This window comes from Eretmochelys imbricata, chromosome 11 (assembly GCF_965152235.1).
Source record: "Eretmochelys imbricata isolate rEreImb1 chromosome 11, rEreImb1.hap1, whole genome shotgun sequence".
Lineage (NCBI taxonomy): Eukaryota > Metazoa > Chordata > Testudines > Cheloniidae > Eretmochelys > Eretmochelys imbricata.
Genome location: NC_135582.1, coordinates 19981171 through 19998265, shown reverse-complemented (window position 1 = coordinate 19998265; position 17095 = coordinate 19981171). Strand labels below are relative to the sequence as shown.

Sequence of the window (17095 nt, the reverse complement as noted above, 5' to 3'; positions counted from 1 at the left end):
TTATATTGAATGTCACATTTTCCATAGGATTGTCATGCTTTTTTTTTTTAAAGTAAATGTTATTAAAAAAATCGTAATTTTTTTATTCCTATTGTCAAACAGGAAGAGATGCATTTTCACAAGAAACAATTTGGAAATTTTTTCACAAGATCTAAAGGTCTTTGACTCCATTTTTTAAATAAACCAGAGGCAAAATTCCACATTTGCAATATTTAATTTCTGCCTGGTATATTACAAGTCAAGAGATTCCTCAAAAAACTGAGGAATCTGAAAGGTATAAAAGAGTAAGCAGTTAAGGCAGTTGAAGTATACATTTGGATTTCTTTTATGTTACATGTCTATATCTCCATCATATGCGAAGGTCAGAGGCTTCTGTTGTGGAGGAGCACTTTGATGCTGTTTTGTTTTTTTGCTGCAAGAAAAATGAAAACATGCTTCAGAAATCAAAAATGTGAATTGAGATACCATTTGAAACCCTACAAATTTATAAAACTTTATGCTCAGCTATTTCCATTCGCAAATTACATAACACCTAACATACAATGGATACATTTGAGAAAAAAAGTTATAGTACTGTTTCTGCACTTACTGAAATAAGATTCCTACTGAGTTCAATAGAATTATCACCTGGGTAAAGAGTGCAGGCTAAGGTGCTATTTGAAATGTAGATAATCTTTATTCTTAATCTGTACACAAGGCAAAAACAATAAAGAGCAACTATACCTCACAAAAAAACGGAAACAGGTCAATTTAGAAACAATTCTGCCTGTATCTCAGAAATCCTCATTTCTTTTTCCCTTTTTTATTGCAAAAAGGTAGAAATATTTTGTACACAGAACTTTATAGACTCCTCTTTATTTCTCAAGGGATATCATAAATTATACTTGTGATGTCACACTCCTAAACAACTCTATATTCTCAACCTGTGAGGTCACAAATAAAGGGTAGTTCTGACTTTGATTTTAAAAAAAGTAGCTAGAACAAAAATTCCTAAAAAAACACACAAATCCTGTTTTAATACATACACTCCTGGAGTAAAAAAAGCAGAACAAGAGAAATATATATGGGCTAGATTTTGGATACAGCAGAATGGTCAAGCTGTCAGGGAGACAGTTATGGCTGCCTGATTCTCTACCCCATTGTGATGCAGCTTAGAGCAGCTTTTTGCAGAATTCGCATTACTCTAACACCTGGGCCAAAGTAATGGGCCAAATTTATATCCGCTTTAATCCAGTTACATCATTGTGACACTGATGCATTTGACTGTCATGCATTTCAAATGACTTAAATAAAAACAAACAAAGCATTTAGAGTACTTACCAAACAAGATATGATGTAAAAATCAGGAAAAGTATGATGAGAAAACCACCAGCTGATGCTCCATACACCCAAATCTTAAGTCTACCATCTATTTTAAATTACATTGGAGTGGGGAAGGGGACAGGAGACAGAATACAAATCACATTTATTAAGCTTTATTTTACTAATACTTCTAATTCCCACCAGTCTAAATATAAAGAGAATGCATAATGTCTTAACACATAAGAATAATATTAAGATTACTGACAGAAAACTGCTGCTAGGAGCTAACTAGATCTGGTTGGTACTTTTGCGGAGAACTGTTTTTAGATTTAAAAAAAGTGTTTTCCGCAAAATCTAAATTTTCTACAAGAAAAATTTAATGTTGCTGATTTTTTTATTTTCTTTATGGAAAAATAAAAATGAAATATTTTATTTCAGGTCATCCCACACAGAAACAGTCTCCCCTCTTCCTGGCCTGCTGTGGTGTATCACAGGAGTCAGATGACCACAGTGTATCCTGGGAAAAGTAGTCAAGATGGGGAGTCCAGTCCATAGAAGATAATGGGGAAAAAAGGCAACCTAATTACAACTCTCATGATGCACCATGGCAGTTCTGGTGGACACAGTTCAATATTGAGCTGGCCCTAAGAGAAATGTTTTAATTTTGAGAATGCTGAAACATTTCCTTTTGATTAACAAAACTGACTATTCTGAATGAAAATCTTTTGTTCTGAAAAACATTTCAGGATTTTGCTGTTTGGTATAAATTCCAGATGATGTCAACAAATGTCAGCATCTTGGATTTTCCCATGATACAGACATTATGATTTCATTAAGCTCTGGAATCAATGTATTACTTGCAAGATATCCAGATACCATGGCAACAGCTGATGCATGATACCCTTTCACCCACCCTCCTGTTTTTTTTTAAAAATTTTTAAAAAACAGTCTATGAGACAGGCATACTTTCCTTGTGAGAGATTCATATGAACAGAATTGCTAACTCATGCTCCAGGGAAATGTACACAAGCCAGTGGGAATAACAGACCAGAGACCGTACAAAACTCAGTCTCATGTAAGAGTTGAACCATCACACAGGTGCAGCCAATTATTGCCTTTAAATCTGAATGATGAGATTTTTTTCAAAGATTACTGTTTTTTTAATTAGTTTCTTGAGGGAAGTGCAATTTACCTGGTACTACACTTTCCAATGCTACCAACACCTGGGATTTCAGTGGTGGTACAATTGTAGTTGGGGGCTCCTGATACAGTGGGTCTTCAGTACCCCCTTGGTATCACAGATGTTCCAAAAGGAGCATGGGGGAGTTACAAGAGGCAGACAGATGCAGCCTCCAAAAACCATAAAACACCAAGAAAAGAGGCTCTGATCTTATGGGAAAGCTGTCCCCCTGTGCTACAGTTGAGGTATCTCTTCCCTGTATCATGATTCCTTCCCAACCCAACAGTTGCATTCTATCTCCCTCTATGGGAAGGCCTCATCATGGAGTGTCTGCTGACTTTGCTGCTGATATTTCTAATGGATTAGGAGAGAAGCATGCTGCACCTCTCAACCTGAGCAGTGCTAGCTAGAAACCAGAGAGCTAGAAAACACTCAGATGGTCACCCAAAAAGATCCCCCGACCTGATTTGTTTCTTTCATAGAATCATGGAATATCAGGGTTGGAAGGGACCTCAGGCCGTCATCTAGTCCAACCCCCTGCTCAAAGCTAGACCAATCCCCACCTAAATCATCCCAGCCAGGGCTTTCTCAAGCCAGGCCTTAAAAACCTCTAAGGAAGGAGATTCCTTCACCTCCCTAGGTAACTCATTCCAGTGCTTCTTTCTGCTCTCCTTTGCTGGTATAAATACAGGGGAGGATCCAGCCTTACATTTTAAACAATATTATTTAAATTACATCTTGACTTGAGGAATGTCTCTGTACCTGCACTCTTGTTTTACAGAGTGTAGTTTAATAGTAATTAGATAAATTATTATTTGGTCCAAAACTAGTTCTGGATGGTCATGCAATACATCTTAGAGGACAAAACTGTTGCATTCACCAAGTGTTATGAAATGTAATTTTATATATATTTACAAATGTAACAAGCAAATGAACTCAAAAATCAACTGTCAAACTTTAGAGAAAGGCACGCAAACCACTCTTGTTGTATTGCCTCTCTTTCTGGACCATGTTCTGTTCTAAAAACCATTAACTGTATTATTAGCTCAGATATAGTAAATACAGAGATCAATTATTGTTTGCAAACCAAATAAGTTAATGTAACATTAAAGTTGATCTGAAGTCACACAGATCAGGACACTCAGGCAGCCTTAACTCTGTCCCATATAATCTAATAGGATCTTTCATTACGTTTCCCAGTGTTGTGTGACCATCACAGACTAATTTGCAAACACAAGAAATATAATGCAATACAATACAAATAAACAGTCATTTTGTGTATTATAGAATTAATCTCCTTGTGGGAAACTTAACTTGTATGCCTGAGACTTCAGTCTATCAAAATGTCCATCTTGATGTTTCCTCACGATTGTTTTTTGCATATAATTACTCTTGTAAATATTGTTTCAAAATGGGGGAAAAGTAAAATAAAAATTTAACAACATTTGGGGTGGGGAAGAAAAGATCAATCAAAGCCAGAAGAGCAACCCAGTGTGTTTGTTTCTGTAGGATCCGTATTTTCTGAAGTTCTCCCATTGAAGAATTTTGCCAACCAAACCTAGTTGTTATAGTTATGCTGTTCCCCAGAACTGTTGGTTAGGTTACTCAATAAAGAATGTTTCAGCTGGGTAGCCGTGTTAGTCTCTATCAACAAAAACAACAAAGAGTCCTTGTGGCATCTTAGAGACTAACAAATTTATTTGGGCATAAGCTTTTGTGGGCTATAACCCACTTCATCAGATGCCTGGAGTGGAAAATACAGTAGGCAGGTATAAATACGAAAAGATGGGAGTTGCCTTTAACGAGTGGGAGGCGGGGTGTCAGTGCTAACGAGGCCAATTCAGTTAGGGTGGATGTGGCCCATTTCCAACAGTTGACAAGAAGGTGTGGATATCTACAGAGGGAAAATTACTTTTTGTAGTGCTAACGAGGCCAATTCAATCATGCTAGATGTGGCCCATTCTCAACAATTGACAAAAAGGTGTGAGTATCAACAGAGGGAAAATTATTTTTTGTAGTGACCCAGCCACAGCCAGTCTTTATTCAGGCCTAATTTGATGGTGTCAAGTTTGCAAATTAATTCCAGTTCTGCAGTTTCTTGCTGAAGTCTGTTTTTGAAGTTTTTTGTTGAAGAATTGCCACTTTTAAGTCTGTTATTGAGTGTCCAGGGAGACTGAAGTGCTCTCCTACTGGTTTCTGAATGTTACAATTTTTGATGTCTGATTTGTGTCTATTTATTCATTTGCGTAGACTGTCTGTGACAAAGCAGGACTGTTCTTAATGTTTCCTCTGAATAGTGTGAGAGTGCTTCAGTTTCCCCTATGCAGTTCTTAAGTATCTAGGTGGTGGGATAAGTGTGTATGATGGTTGCAGAGCCCTAGAGTGTAAAAATTGGAAAGAGTCCAGCGGAGGGCAACAAAAATGATTACGGGACTGGAACACATGACTTATGAGGAGAGGCTGAGGGAAACGGGATTGTTTAGTCTGCGGAAGAGAAGAATGAGGGGGGATTTGATAGCTGCTTTCAACTACCAGAAAGGGGGTTCCAAAGAAGATGGATCTAGACTGTTCTCAGTGGCAGCAGATGACAGAAGAAGGAGTAATGGTCTCAAGTTGCAGTGGGGGAGGTTTAGGTTGGATATTAGGAAAAACTTTTTCACTAGGAGGGTGGTGAAACACTGGAATGCGTTACCTAGGGAGGTGGTGGAATCTCCTTCCTTAGAAGTTTTTAAGGTCAGGCTTGACAAAGCCTTGGCTGGGATGATTTAGTTGGGGATTGGTCCTGCTTTGATCGGGGGTTGGACTAGATGACCTTCTGAGGTCCCTTCCAACCCTGATATTCTATGATTCTATGATAGAGGGCAGGTGTGTGCAGGGGTCTGGACACAGAGAATGGCCAACACCCTGTTTTCTGGCAACTGATGGCCTGGGCCCTTCCCCCCTGCAAGGTGAGAGCTAAAGGGTTGGAGAACAAAGGAATCAGGTGACCTCCTGGCCCGGAAAGGGACAAAGCCCAGAGAAGGAGAGGTTGGAGGGGGAGTCAGTTTGGGGCTGGCTGGGGACATGGAGTGAAGTGCAGACGGGGTTGTCTGGCTCACTGCCCCCCAAAATGGACCCGGCTGAGGGGTCCTGTTCTCTGCACCTACAAGCTCTGTGTTAGACCATGTCCCTGTTGTCTAATAAACCTTCTGTTTTACTGGCTGGCTGAGAGTCACGTCTGTCTGCGAAGTTGGGGTGCAGAACCCTCTGGCTTCCCCAGGACCCCGCCTGGGCGGACTCGCTGTGGGAAGCGCACGGAGGGGCAGAGGATGCTGAATGCTCCGAGGTCAGACCCAGGAAGGTGGAAGCTGTGTGAGCTGTGTGTCCTGAAGACAGTCTGCTCACAGAAAGGAGACTTCTCCAGAGTTCTGACTGGCTATGTAGGGAGCAGTTCCAGAGCATCGCCCAGGGACTCCATGACACTGTCCGGTTTGTCCAATGTACATGCCAGAGGGGCATTGTTGGCACATGATGGCATATATGACTGAGAGTGATTGGGTCACAACAAAAAATAATTTTCCCTCTGTTGATATTCACACCTTCTTGTCAACTGTTGAGAATGGGCCACATCTACCGTGATTAAATTGACCTCATTAGCTCCACAAAACAGTAATTTTCCTTCTGTTGATATTCACCCCTTCTTGTCAACTGTTGGAAATAGGCCGCATCCACCCTAATTGAATTGGTCTGACACCCCAGTCAGTAAGGCAACTCCCATCTTTTCATGTGCTGTGTATTTATACCTGCCTACTGTATTTTCTACTCCATGCATCTGATGAAGTGGGTTATGGCCCATGAAAGCTTATGCCCAAATAAATTTGTTACTCTCTAAAGTGCCACAAGGACTCCTCTTTGTTTTTTTCAATAAAGAATAACATCCAAATTGGTAATCAGATACTATACCCATGGGTCAAATCCACCTTCTATTGAAGTAAATAGGAAGTCTGCCATTGATTTAAATGAGTAAGTACTAACTCAAGATATTACATCAGTGCATAAATGCTAACTTCTGGCCAGATTGTGATACCCTAATTCACAGCTATTGTAGCACCTCAGCTCCACAATGGGACTACTCAAGGAGCAAATTGCTACTCACTCTAAAGGTATCACAACCTAATACATAATCTCTTTCTTCTGGTTAAACCCTTTTAAACTAAATCCAGTTTGTCTCTGTATTCATTAGCCTATTTTTTTTCACACCTTTCAAAACATAACAACACATGATTAATCAAACCTGTCTCCAGTAATGAAACCTGTAAGAAATCTTCTGCTTTAAGACCTTTTGAAATGCTAATGATGCAAGGTGTCTTTCCCTGGTACCAAGCACAACATTTGTAGAACATCACTATTTAGTAGCTAGATGTGATTCCAAGTAACTCCAAGAATTCCATACGGGGGTGCTTTTGCCAAACATTATTGCTTCATTCAGTCTTTATTATCTCTCAGAATAATAAATTATGATTATGCTGGATATGACAGCGAAGGAATAAAAGAAGAGATACAAACTAGCATACTGGTCTCACAATTTAAACTCTCTTACACAATCTTTGATTTTAAGATTTACAAAGTATAACTTCTATAGAGAAACGGGCATTCTTTCTATTGAATTTTTTTTTACCTGGATTAAAAGGCTGAATAGACCATCCTTTGAAAATGTCATGCATTTTTGAGTTGACAGGTTTATTCTTTCCAGCACTGGTTTTAACATCAGCTTTCTTATCTTCCAAACCTGGTACCTTCATGCAGTAATCCAGGATACCATTTGATCTCATTATTTCTGTATATCCTCTCTCACAACTGCAGACTCCGCTCTAAGCAACAAATATTTATTTATTATTAAACCACAAAGTACATTCTACTAAGCATATCAAGGAAATTTGTGATATTTTTCTGATCCCCCCACCCAAGTATTTTGTGACTTGCTTATATTTATATTCTCAGAAATGTCTTATGCTATGCATACAAACAGTGAAAGGCCCACGTATACAGTATATTTTCCCAATCATAGTGATAAAGTAAAGTCTTTTATTAATTTCAACAGCAGCCAAACTAAAATATCAGAGCTAGATAAAAGGAAAACCTACAGAGACAGGGCTTACAAAACACAACAGATGACACCAAAGATACCACTTGAAATTTGGCCCCAGCGAAGTCAATGGAAGGTTTGCTGTTGACTTCACTGAGCCCAGGATTTCACCCTTGAGCCCGCTTACAGAACTGTGTAACCAACCTGAGCTACACATTCTGAGACAAAAAGAGAGGTTGTTAATATGTGGTTAATGCTGAGAAACTATCATTAACTTAAAGGAAAAAAACAACAACATGGAACACTTTCAAAGAGCAATGTTTAAAGTTAGACACCTAGGGCTTGAGTCAAAGCCCACTGTAATTGGCTTCAGATCAGGACCCCACAGAAAAGGCCTGATTTCAGAGGTGCTCAGCCCCTGCTACTCCTGTTGACACTGGCAGGTGTTGCAGATGCCCAGCATTTTTGTAAATCATGCCACTTTAGGTGTCTAAGACATCCAAGTTTGAAAATACTGCTCTTTGTTTATTAGTGACAAGGCGGGTGAGGTAATATCTTTTATTGGACCAACTTCTGTTGGTGAGAGAGAAATGATATTACCTCACCCACATTGTATCTCTAATATTCTGGGACCAACAGAGCTCTTTGCTTATGTCAGGCTAGGTCACGACCATTAGGCGTATCCCAGAGTAAGGGATGGCATGGAGATGAGCCTCCGCAGGGCAAACATCCAATCTCAGGGTGCCCTGCAGAGCCCCCAGTGGGTAGGGGGATGTGCCTACTACACCACCTCTATAGGGTTAGTTGTTTGCTTCCCTGTGCACTAGCCTGATTCTGTAAGGTTGGGGATGTGTCACTGCCTCCTCCTGGCTCTCTCTGTCCGCCCCGCCCCCAGGGAGTAGAAAGGGAGCAGTCTCTGAGCTCCCATCTTTAAAGAAGTCCCAGACCTCCCAGATCTATAGTCAACAGCTCATATAGGAGATCCAGAAGAGCTTTTAATTAAAAAGCAAACCAAAAATGTAACACTATCAACCCAGCTTGGATTTGCGCAAGTCACCTTTTCCTCTTAGGATCTAAATTCTAAACACAAATTCCCAGAATTGTCTCTAGGTGGAGTCTTGTATATACCATTGTTAGAGGGGTTAGAAAGCTTCTAAGATGTTGAAGATAAGATAATTCCTAAAATGTCTTCTGCAGCAGCAGCTTACCTGGGTGCAGTAGGTGAATGGTTTTTTGCACTCTGGATTGCAATGTCTGGTTTCATCAGGCTGGGTCTGAACAGAACAACCCCCTGTAAAAGAAATTCTCATCACTACGTACTTTCAAGAATTCAAAGATTAATGCTTATCTTGCTGTTGTTGAAAAGCATTTTTCTGCTTATTTTTAAATTATTTGTATGCTTTTCTATGGAGCTTCATCATCATAGTAACTCTGTATGACTCGTTTCAGAGTAACAGCCGTGTTAGTCTGTATTCACAAAAAGAAAAGGAGTACTTGTGGCACCTTAGAGACTAACCAATTTATTTGAGCATAAGCTTTCGTGAGCTACAGCTCACTTCATCGGATGCATACTGTGGAAAGTGTAGAAGATCTTTTTATATACACACAAAGCATGAAAAAATACCTCCTCCCACCCCACTCAGGAGTGGGGTGGGAGGAGGTATTTTTTCATGCTTTTCATGCTTCTACATCTTTCCACAGTATGCATCCGATGAAGTGAGCTGTAGCTCACGAAAGCTTATGCTCAAATAAATTGGTTAGTCTCTAAGGTGCCACAAGTACTCCTTTTCTGTATGATTCATTAGTTAAGTTAGCTTCACAAGACAGGGAATTTTTGTCCATTTTAGTGATGGGGAAAAGAGGTAGAGAGAGAGTAAATGACTTTCTCGAGGCCACACAGGAAATCTGGAGGATTTCAGGCACCTCACACCAGTGTCTACTCCTTACAGCCCACTACTGCTGTAAGCTTTCATGTGAATATGGAAAATGTGAACATAAGAACGGCCATACTGGGTCAGACCAAAGGTCCATCTAGCCCAGTGTCCTGACTTCTGACAGTGGCCAATGCCAGGTGCTTGAGAGGGAATGAACAGAACAGGTAATCATCCAGTGATCCATCCCCTGTTGCTCATCCCCAGCTCCTCACAAACAGAGGCTAGGGACACCATTCCCGCCCATCCTGGCTAATAGCCATTGCTGGACCTATCCTCCATGAGTTTATCTAGTTCTTTTTTGAACCCTGTTATATAGAATCAGCTCCTTTAACTACTTTGCAATCCTGGCAGTTAATGTTTGTTATATAACATTTAAAAAAATCATTATACATAGGAGTGGGGTGGGAAGATTTCTATTTTCATATCTACCTATTTCCTCATTTATATAACCAGAAAGAGATCCTACGGACTTGCAAACCATGTGGACCCACTGGTGGCTTTGGCACTGGACCTGGAAGTGCTGACCATATAGTATGCTTTCCTATTGATAGAGGTGGAGAGGTGAGAGGATGAAGCTTCCTGGTGCACAGAAGGGAAGAAGAACTGCAGAATCTGCAAGCACCCATGTGATTTCTCCTTTCTCTAAAATTATATAACACTCACACTGATAATGTATATACAAACTGGCCCACTCAGGTCTTTTTAGTGAGTTCATACTTGTGTTTGAATCACCAACAAAACCTGTGCATAAATTGGGCAATCATCTCATTTACATCCTATTTGTTATAATGATCTGATATGAAGTTGGTGAATTCATATGTGTTTCCTAGCTAAATTCAAACACAAATATGTCATTATTAAAGGACCTAATCAGACAATCCAAACTGGACTTTGGGAAATCTATGTCCAAAATCAGCTAACAATGTTTTTTATTTCTTTCAAGTTTCACATAAATTTTAAAATCTCTTTACATTTCCCTCCCATGCTAACCCTAATCATTCTCAGCTAAGCTTTCACACTGTGTCCCGTGCTTTGTAGACATACCTGTGACATTTACCCCATCTGAACGCTGGCACCACACTGTACGTTCATTATCTCTCCAAAGGCTGGTTTTCCATGCATAGTTATAACATTTCCCTCCTACATTTAAACAAGACAAAGCAATTAATCTTCACATAACTACAAAAACATAAACCCATGAGTGGAATAAAGCCAAGGGCTGTGGCTTCAATACCTGAACAAGGCCGTGTCTCCAAGATTTGCTCAGGACAGCTGTCTCGGTTTTCAAAAGACTGAATGATAAATGTTCTTGATCGAGACTGGCGACCAGTGGTCTCAAAGCTCCTGCCATCAATACACGTTAGCTCACATGAGCTCCACTCTGACCATCCTGTCAAATGGCAATCACCTACACGTCAAAAGAATAAAACACTGTTATCCGAAGGAGACAGCCTCAAAGGATAGTTTAAATGTACAGCTAGTCTTTTGGAAATAATGCCAATTATAACCCACTAGCATGGCTTCTTCTGTTATTTTTGTACCATACTGGATCTGTATCTGCAAAATAAAGGAAAAGCTCTTTCAAAAGATTTAAAACCATCAGGTTGAACACACAGCTAATCTGTAGAATCACAAATTCTTATTACTGTCACCTTCATTTTCTCTCCCTCATGCCCTCCAATTGCTTGGCAGAAAGTCTGCTGTGTCTTGTCTTGGATTACATTAGAAGCTGTTTGTGGGTTGTATCTTCCTGTGTACTTATATAAGAACAATGAGGCCCTAAGCCTGACTGAAGGATGTTACCACAATGCAGATAATTAATAGCAGTTTGATTTATGATACAAGTTGTGATTGTTGAAACTAGAGAGGCATCCCTGCTCCTGAGTGCTTACCACACAATCTCAGAAGAATTTACCTGGGCAAGGCACAGAACATGGTAATTGTAGTGCATTGTCTTTTGATGGCAGTTCTCCACACAATGCATTTTCTACTTGCTTGGATGGAACAGACTTAGACGCATCATGAACCATACACTTGAGGTTGCGGATTTGGAATCCTTCACCGCATTGTCCACCCTGTGGGAGATACCAGAATCACATGTTGCTAACTTAAACAATAATCAAATAATAAATAATAAGTGAATTTATATAGCACTTTCACTGAAAGGATCTCAAAGTGCTATACAGACTCTGGTCCCGATCCACAAAGGTATTAGATGCCTAACCCTACACTTAAGCACCTAAATCTGGTGTTTAGGCACATAAATTCCAGTTTTAGGCTCTACTGTGATCTGTAAAACTTCTGCCAAACCATATAGGTGCCTAAAGTCACTCAGTACCCAAGTTTTCAAGGTGAAAGGTCCCTCAGCACATAAGTTTCTGCCTCTGGGCATGCAAACTGCTGCCTCACTGTAGGCATCTCCCGGATCAGGTCCCATTCCAAACCTGGAATGAGGTGGTGGTACCACTGCCCACCTTATGCTTTTCAGCCCAGTGGTCACAGCACTCAGGATACTTTGATATTTTCAATTCCTCTCTCAGGCAAAGGGTGGGGAGGGATTTAAACAGGCATCTCCCTACCTCCCCGAAGAGTGCTCTAACCACTGAGCTGTGGGATATTCTGATATGGGGCTCCTCAGTCTCTCCTGTTGAAGTTGTTCCCCAGTGGGTGAATAATGACATAGTGGTGGGAGTTGCGGGACTGGATCCTGCACCCAACTCATTCTCACAAGAAATGCCTTTGGCAGCTTTGCTGCCTGACTACAGGAGAAGGGTTCCTGTTCGGGGATCGCTAGCAGAGGTAGGTCACTTCCTGCAGGCTGGACTTAGGTACCTCTCTCTGACAGTGAGGCACAGTTTAGGTCACACCTCCTTGTCGACAACTCCCATTGGCTAGCTTAGACAGCACCTTGCCTGGCATGCTGGCTTTTGTGGATCACATTTCTTAGGTGACTCTCTCTCCTGATTCATTGTATAGGTTGTCTAGGTGCCTAACACAGGTTTTGCAGATTGCAGTGTTGTTCCTGTGATTTTCTAGATGCCCAGAAATCAGGTGCTGTGAAGTGATGCTGAGCATTGCAATGCCTAAGACCCGCTGTGGATCCAGGCCTATGTAACTAGATTGTGCTCACCTCCTCTGCAGGTGTGCAACGTTGGGGGGAGGGTAAACCTCCTTCTTGCACTTTTATGAAACAGCTGTGATTGGGAAGGAGGGAAGTACCAGGTTTCTCCCCACATGCACTGATCAGCAGATCTTGCAGCACTATTAGGGGAGGTATGCTGCATGCCTGAAGGAATGGACCAGTACACTTGCCTCCCCTGCACACCAGAAGGATGCAGGAGGATTTCTGTAGAGCTGAAGAACTGAGGAAGAAAACTCAGGAGCTTCTCGGGGTCAGGGTGGGTGGATGGTGGTAGGTACAGCTCCACACTGCCCTATCAGGGACTGGGCCTCAGTGACATGATCGAGCATGATGTATACAGAAATTACTTTAGCCAGCACTAAAATGTAATCACCTCTATAATTCTACAGGGTAGAATTGACCATAACTGTTAAGTAGCTGCATAACTCTCTAAACAGTTTGGACAAGGAAGTGAAGAAGAGTATAATACCACAGTGACTCTGCAGGAGGAATTCAAGTTCACAGAGCACAATGACTAGAACAGGAATTTGGTCTGGATAACCAGTAAGTGTGAAATGCATAGAGCTTTGGAAAATATTTTCATGATATTCAGACCTTCCCCAATCAGCACTGGAAACTGAAATCCTCAGTTTCTCCACAGAATGGATACGTAATGGGTGGAAGGAATGAAGGCTTATTACATTCCCCTGACAATATACCGTAACTCTGATCTTAGTGGTTAAAAGATGGTCAGTCTTTATAACAATAAAATAAAATGAACAAGGTCAGCTCCCAGCCTACTGCACTGGGCAGCACACTATGGGGAAGAGATGACCAGCCCTCTGTGGAGAAAGAAGTGGTTCGGGACTATTTAGAAAAGCTGGATGAGCACAAGTCCATGGGGCCGGATGTGCTGCATCCGAGCGTGCTAAAGGAGTTGGCTGATGTGACTGCAGAGCCATTGGCCATTATCTTTGAAAACTCGTGGCAATCAGGGGAGATCCCAGATGACTGGAAAAAGGCTAATGTAGTGCCCATCTTTAAAAAAGGGAAGAAGGATGATCTGGGGAACTACAAGCCAGTCAGCCTCACCTCAGTCCCTGGAAAAATCATGGAGCAGGTCCTCAAGGAATCAATTCTGAAGCACTTAGAGGAGAGGAAAGTGATCAGGAACAGTCAGCATGGATTCACCAAGGGCAAGTCATGCCTGACTAACCTAATTGCCTTCTCTGATGAGATAACTGGCTCTGTGGATGAGGGGAAAGCAGTGAACGTGTTATTGCTTGACTTTAGCAAAGCTTTTGATAACGGTTTCCCACAGTATTCTTGCCAGCAAGTTAAAGAAGTATTCACTGGAGGAATGGTCTATAAGGTGGATAGAAAGCTGGCTAGATCATCAGGCTCAATGGGTAGTGATCGATGGCTCCATTTCTAGTTGGCAGCCGGTATCAAGTGCAGTGCTCCAAGCATCAGTCCTGGGGCCGGTTTTGTTCAATATCTTCATTAACGATCTGGAGGATGGTGTGGATTGCATCCTCAGCAAGTTTCCAGATGACACTAAGCTGGGACGAGTGGTACATATGCTGGAGGGTAGGGATAGGATACAGAGGGCCCTAGACAAATTAGAGGATTGGGCCAAAAGAAATCTGCTGAGGTTCAACAAGGACAAGTGCAGAGTCCTACACTTAGGACGGAAGAATCCCATGCACTGCTACAGACTAGGGACCGAGCGGCTAGGCAGCAGTTTTGCAGAAAAGGACATAGGGGTTACAGTGGATGAGAAGCTGGATACAAGTCAACTGTGTGCCCTTGTTGCCAAGAAGGCTAACAGCATTTTGGGCTGTATAAGTAGGAGCACTGCCAGCGATCGAGGGACGTGATCATTCCCCTCTATTTGGCATTGGTGAGGCCTCATCTGCAGTACTATGTCCAGTTTTGGGCCCCACACTACAAGAAGGATGTAGAAAAATTGGAAAGAGTCCAGCGGAGGGCAACAAAAATGATTAGGGGGCTGGAGCACATGACTTATGAGGAGAGGCTGAGGGAACTGGGATTATTTAGTCTGCAGAAGAGAAGAATGAGGGGTGATTTGATAGCTGCTTTCAACAACCTGAAAGGAGGTTCCAAAGAGGATGGATCCAGCCTGTTCTCAGTGGTACCAGATGACAGAACAAGGAGTAATGGTCTTAAATTGCAGTGGGGGAGGTTTAGGTTGGATGTTAGGAAAAACTTTTTCACTAGGAGGGTGGTGAAGCACTGGAATGGGTTACCTAGGGAGGTGGTAGAATCTCCTTCCTTAGAGGTTTTTAAGGTCAGACTTGACAAAGCCCTGGTTGGGATGTTTTAGTTGGGGATTGGTCCTGCTTTGATCAGGGGGTTGGACTAGATGACTTCCTGAGGTCCCTTCCAACCCTGATATTCTATGATTCTATGATTCCATGAAAATCCTTGAACTCTTCAATGAGACTGCAGAGAATGGTGTCAACAGCGTATGTGTTTATTCTCTTTATTATGTGGACAATTAACGATTAAAAAGTGGACGGAGATCATCAATTTATATCACACACTCTACAGACCTGTTATAAAAACTTAGCAACTTTTGGTTATCAGAAGTAGATCAGATCTGAACCTGTGCTGAAAGGCTCCATACCCTACTACCAGTCACCTGAGTCATACAGCCTTTCAGCGCTGCTCTGGAATACTTATTGAAAAGGACTAAATTTATTGGAAAATCAATACCTTTTTATTAAACAGATGATAAAATGACAATCACACCTTGAAGGATGCTGTAGGAAGGAGGGAAGATAAGGCTGTTGTAGGTGATGGGGTTTGTTGTCCTCTCTTTAAAGATGTGAACCTGTGGTGATGTTATGTTTATTACATGTGTGGAACTTGAGCTTTACGGAAATGAGCATTTTCTAAAACCCCTTAAGTAAAAACTCTGCTTTTATTGGGCTACTCTGGATCACCTGGCAGTAGATTCTTTGAAAATAATGGACCTCATTCGCAGACCTAAAGGGTTACCGATCAAGTATATTTATTCAGCACTGGGCTTGGTAGCAGGAATCTCAAGACTGGCTTTCCCATATTCATGCAGTACCTTTCTCATTTTCTCTGCACCTCCTCATTGACAGGTAGTGAAATACAAGTGGGGGTATAATGCAGGGCTTTGGAGCTGTGCCTCTGTTGCAGACTTGGATTAATGGTGCGTGAATAGCTCATCCAGGTCCCAAACTGGGTTGGAGTTCTTAGAAATTACAGGTGGAGACAGAATATGATGTGGAAGGAACTCTCTGGGAAGACAGGGTCTAATCAAACTACAGTATTTTTCAAACTTAGAAGAAAAGCATAAGGAAATGATATGACTAATCTGTATCGGAGAGGACTAAAATGATATGAAAAGACACTTATTCTAGCTGACAATAATACCTACCTCTAATACAGTGCTGTCCACTATAAAGTCAACCTTTTGTTAACACAGTTACTACACTGTGATACATCAGGGATATCTTTGGAATAGGAAATAGCTACTGTATCTCAGATATTATGCTGTGGTAAATGTTTACCCTTTAATGGTGACCTCTGTTTATTATTTAAGGCTGGCTTTACAAACAACCAAACCTAATGACATCCTTGCATGGCAGGGATCATCAGACTTTTTGAAAATGGAAAGTCATGATGCTATTTACAGAGGACAGGGGAAGCCTGCTTTTTTACTATATATGTGGTACATAAATAACACAGAAGAAAAATACTGGTCCCTATTTGCTTCCTAAAATTATATAGGACCCATTCCTGAAGTTCCAACCATCCAGTAGCATTCAGTGGGAATTTGCTAGAGTAAGGATATCAGTAATCAGCCCAAATTGAACAACAGGTGATAAACAGAGGAAGATCTCTGAGGAGGTTATTGGACATACATAGCTCCCAAGAATAAGGTCTGCTTGGTAAATGTTCTCTCTCCTGAGGGAAAAGAATTGTTAATTAAGGGCCCGATTGGGCAACACTTTCCCTCATCAGTGAGCATTTATTCGGGTATGCATTCTCTTTTGTGAGAAAGAGCTGCATGAGCAGACTTTGAGGGCCAGATTTTTGAAGGTATTAGGCACCAAATGATGCAGATAGGTGCTTAGTGGGATTTTCAAAAGTGTCTAGACTCCCAACTCCCAATTAATGAAAGTTAGGCACTTTTCCAAATCCCATTGGGAGCCTAACTGTACCTTTAGGAGCCTAAACACCTTTGGAAATTTGGCGTTAAATACATATAATTGAAATGATATTGAGGCCCTGGACGAATGTTTTGTTAATGTCTAACTACATGTCTCATGTTCCTTTAGAATTCAAAAAATAAAAATTAGTAATACTTCATGTTGTTTATGTTTTTTATCCAGGTTATGATAGGCTGTCATAGAGGGAAACACTCAGACTCAGGTTTAATTTACTGCCATTTATGTACCTTATTGCTTTTGGACTGGTAATGTTCACTGCTTCTA

The 17095-nt window shown here is 41.2% G+C and overlaps 1 protein-coding gene across 1 annotated transcript in view; it reads right to left on the bottom strand.

The window, feature by feature from the left end:
- Window positions 1-330: 330 nt before the first annotated feature.
- Window positions 331-17095, bottom strand: part of THSD7B (thrombospondin type 1 domain containing 7B) — a 408861-nt gene continuing 392096 nt past the window's right edge. The window contains exons 21-27 of the mRNA XM_077830083.1: window positions 11397-11556; window positions 10716-10889; window positions 10526-10621; window positions 8756-8838; window positions 7140-7332; window positions 1321-1408; window positions 331-412 (exon numbers count right to left, since the gene is read on the bottom strand). Coding sequence (XP_077686209.1) covers window positions 331-412; window positions 1321-1408; window positions 7140-7332; window positions 8756-8838; window positions 10526-10621; window positions 10716-10889; window positions 11397-11556 — 876 coding nt within the window. The remainder of the gene's footprint in view (window positions 413-1320; window positions 1409-7139; window positions 7333-8755; window positions 8839-10525; window positions 10622-10715; window positions 10890-11396; window positions 11557-17095) is intronic.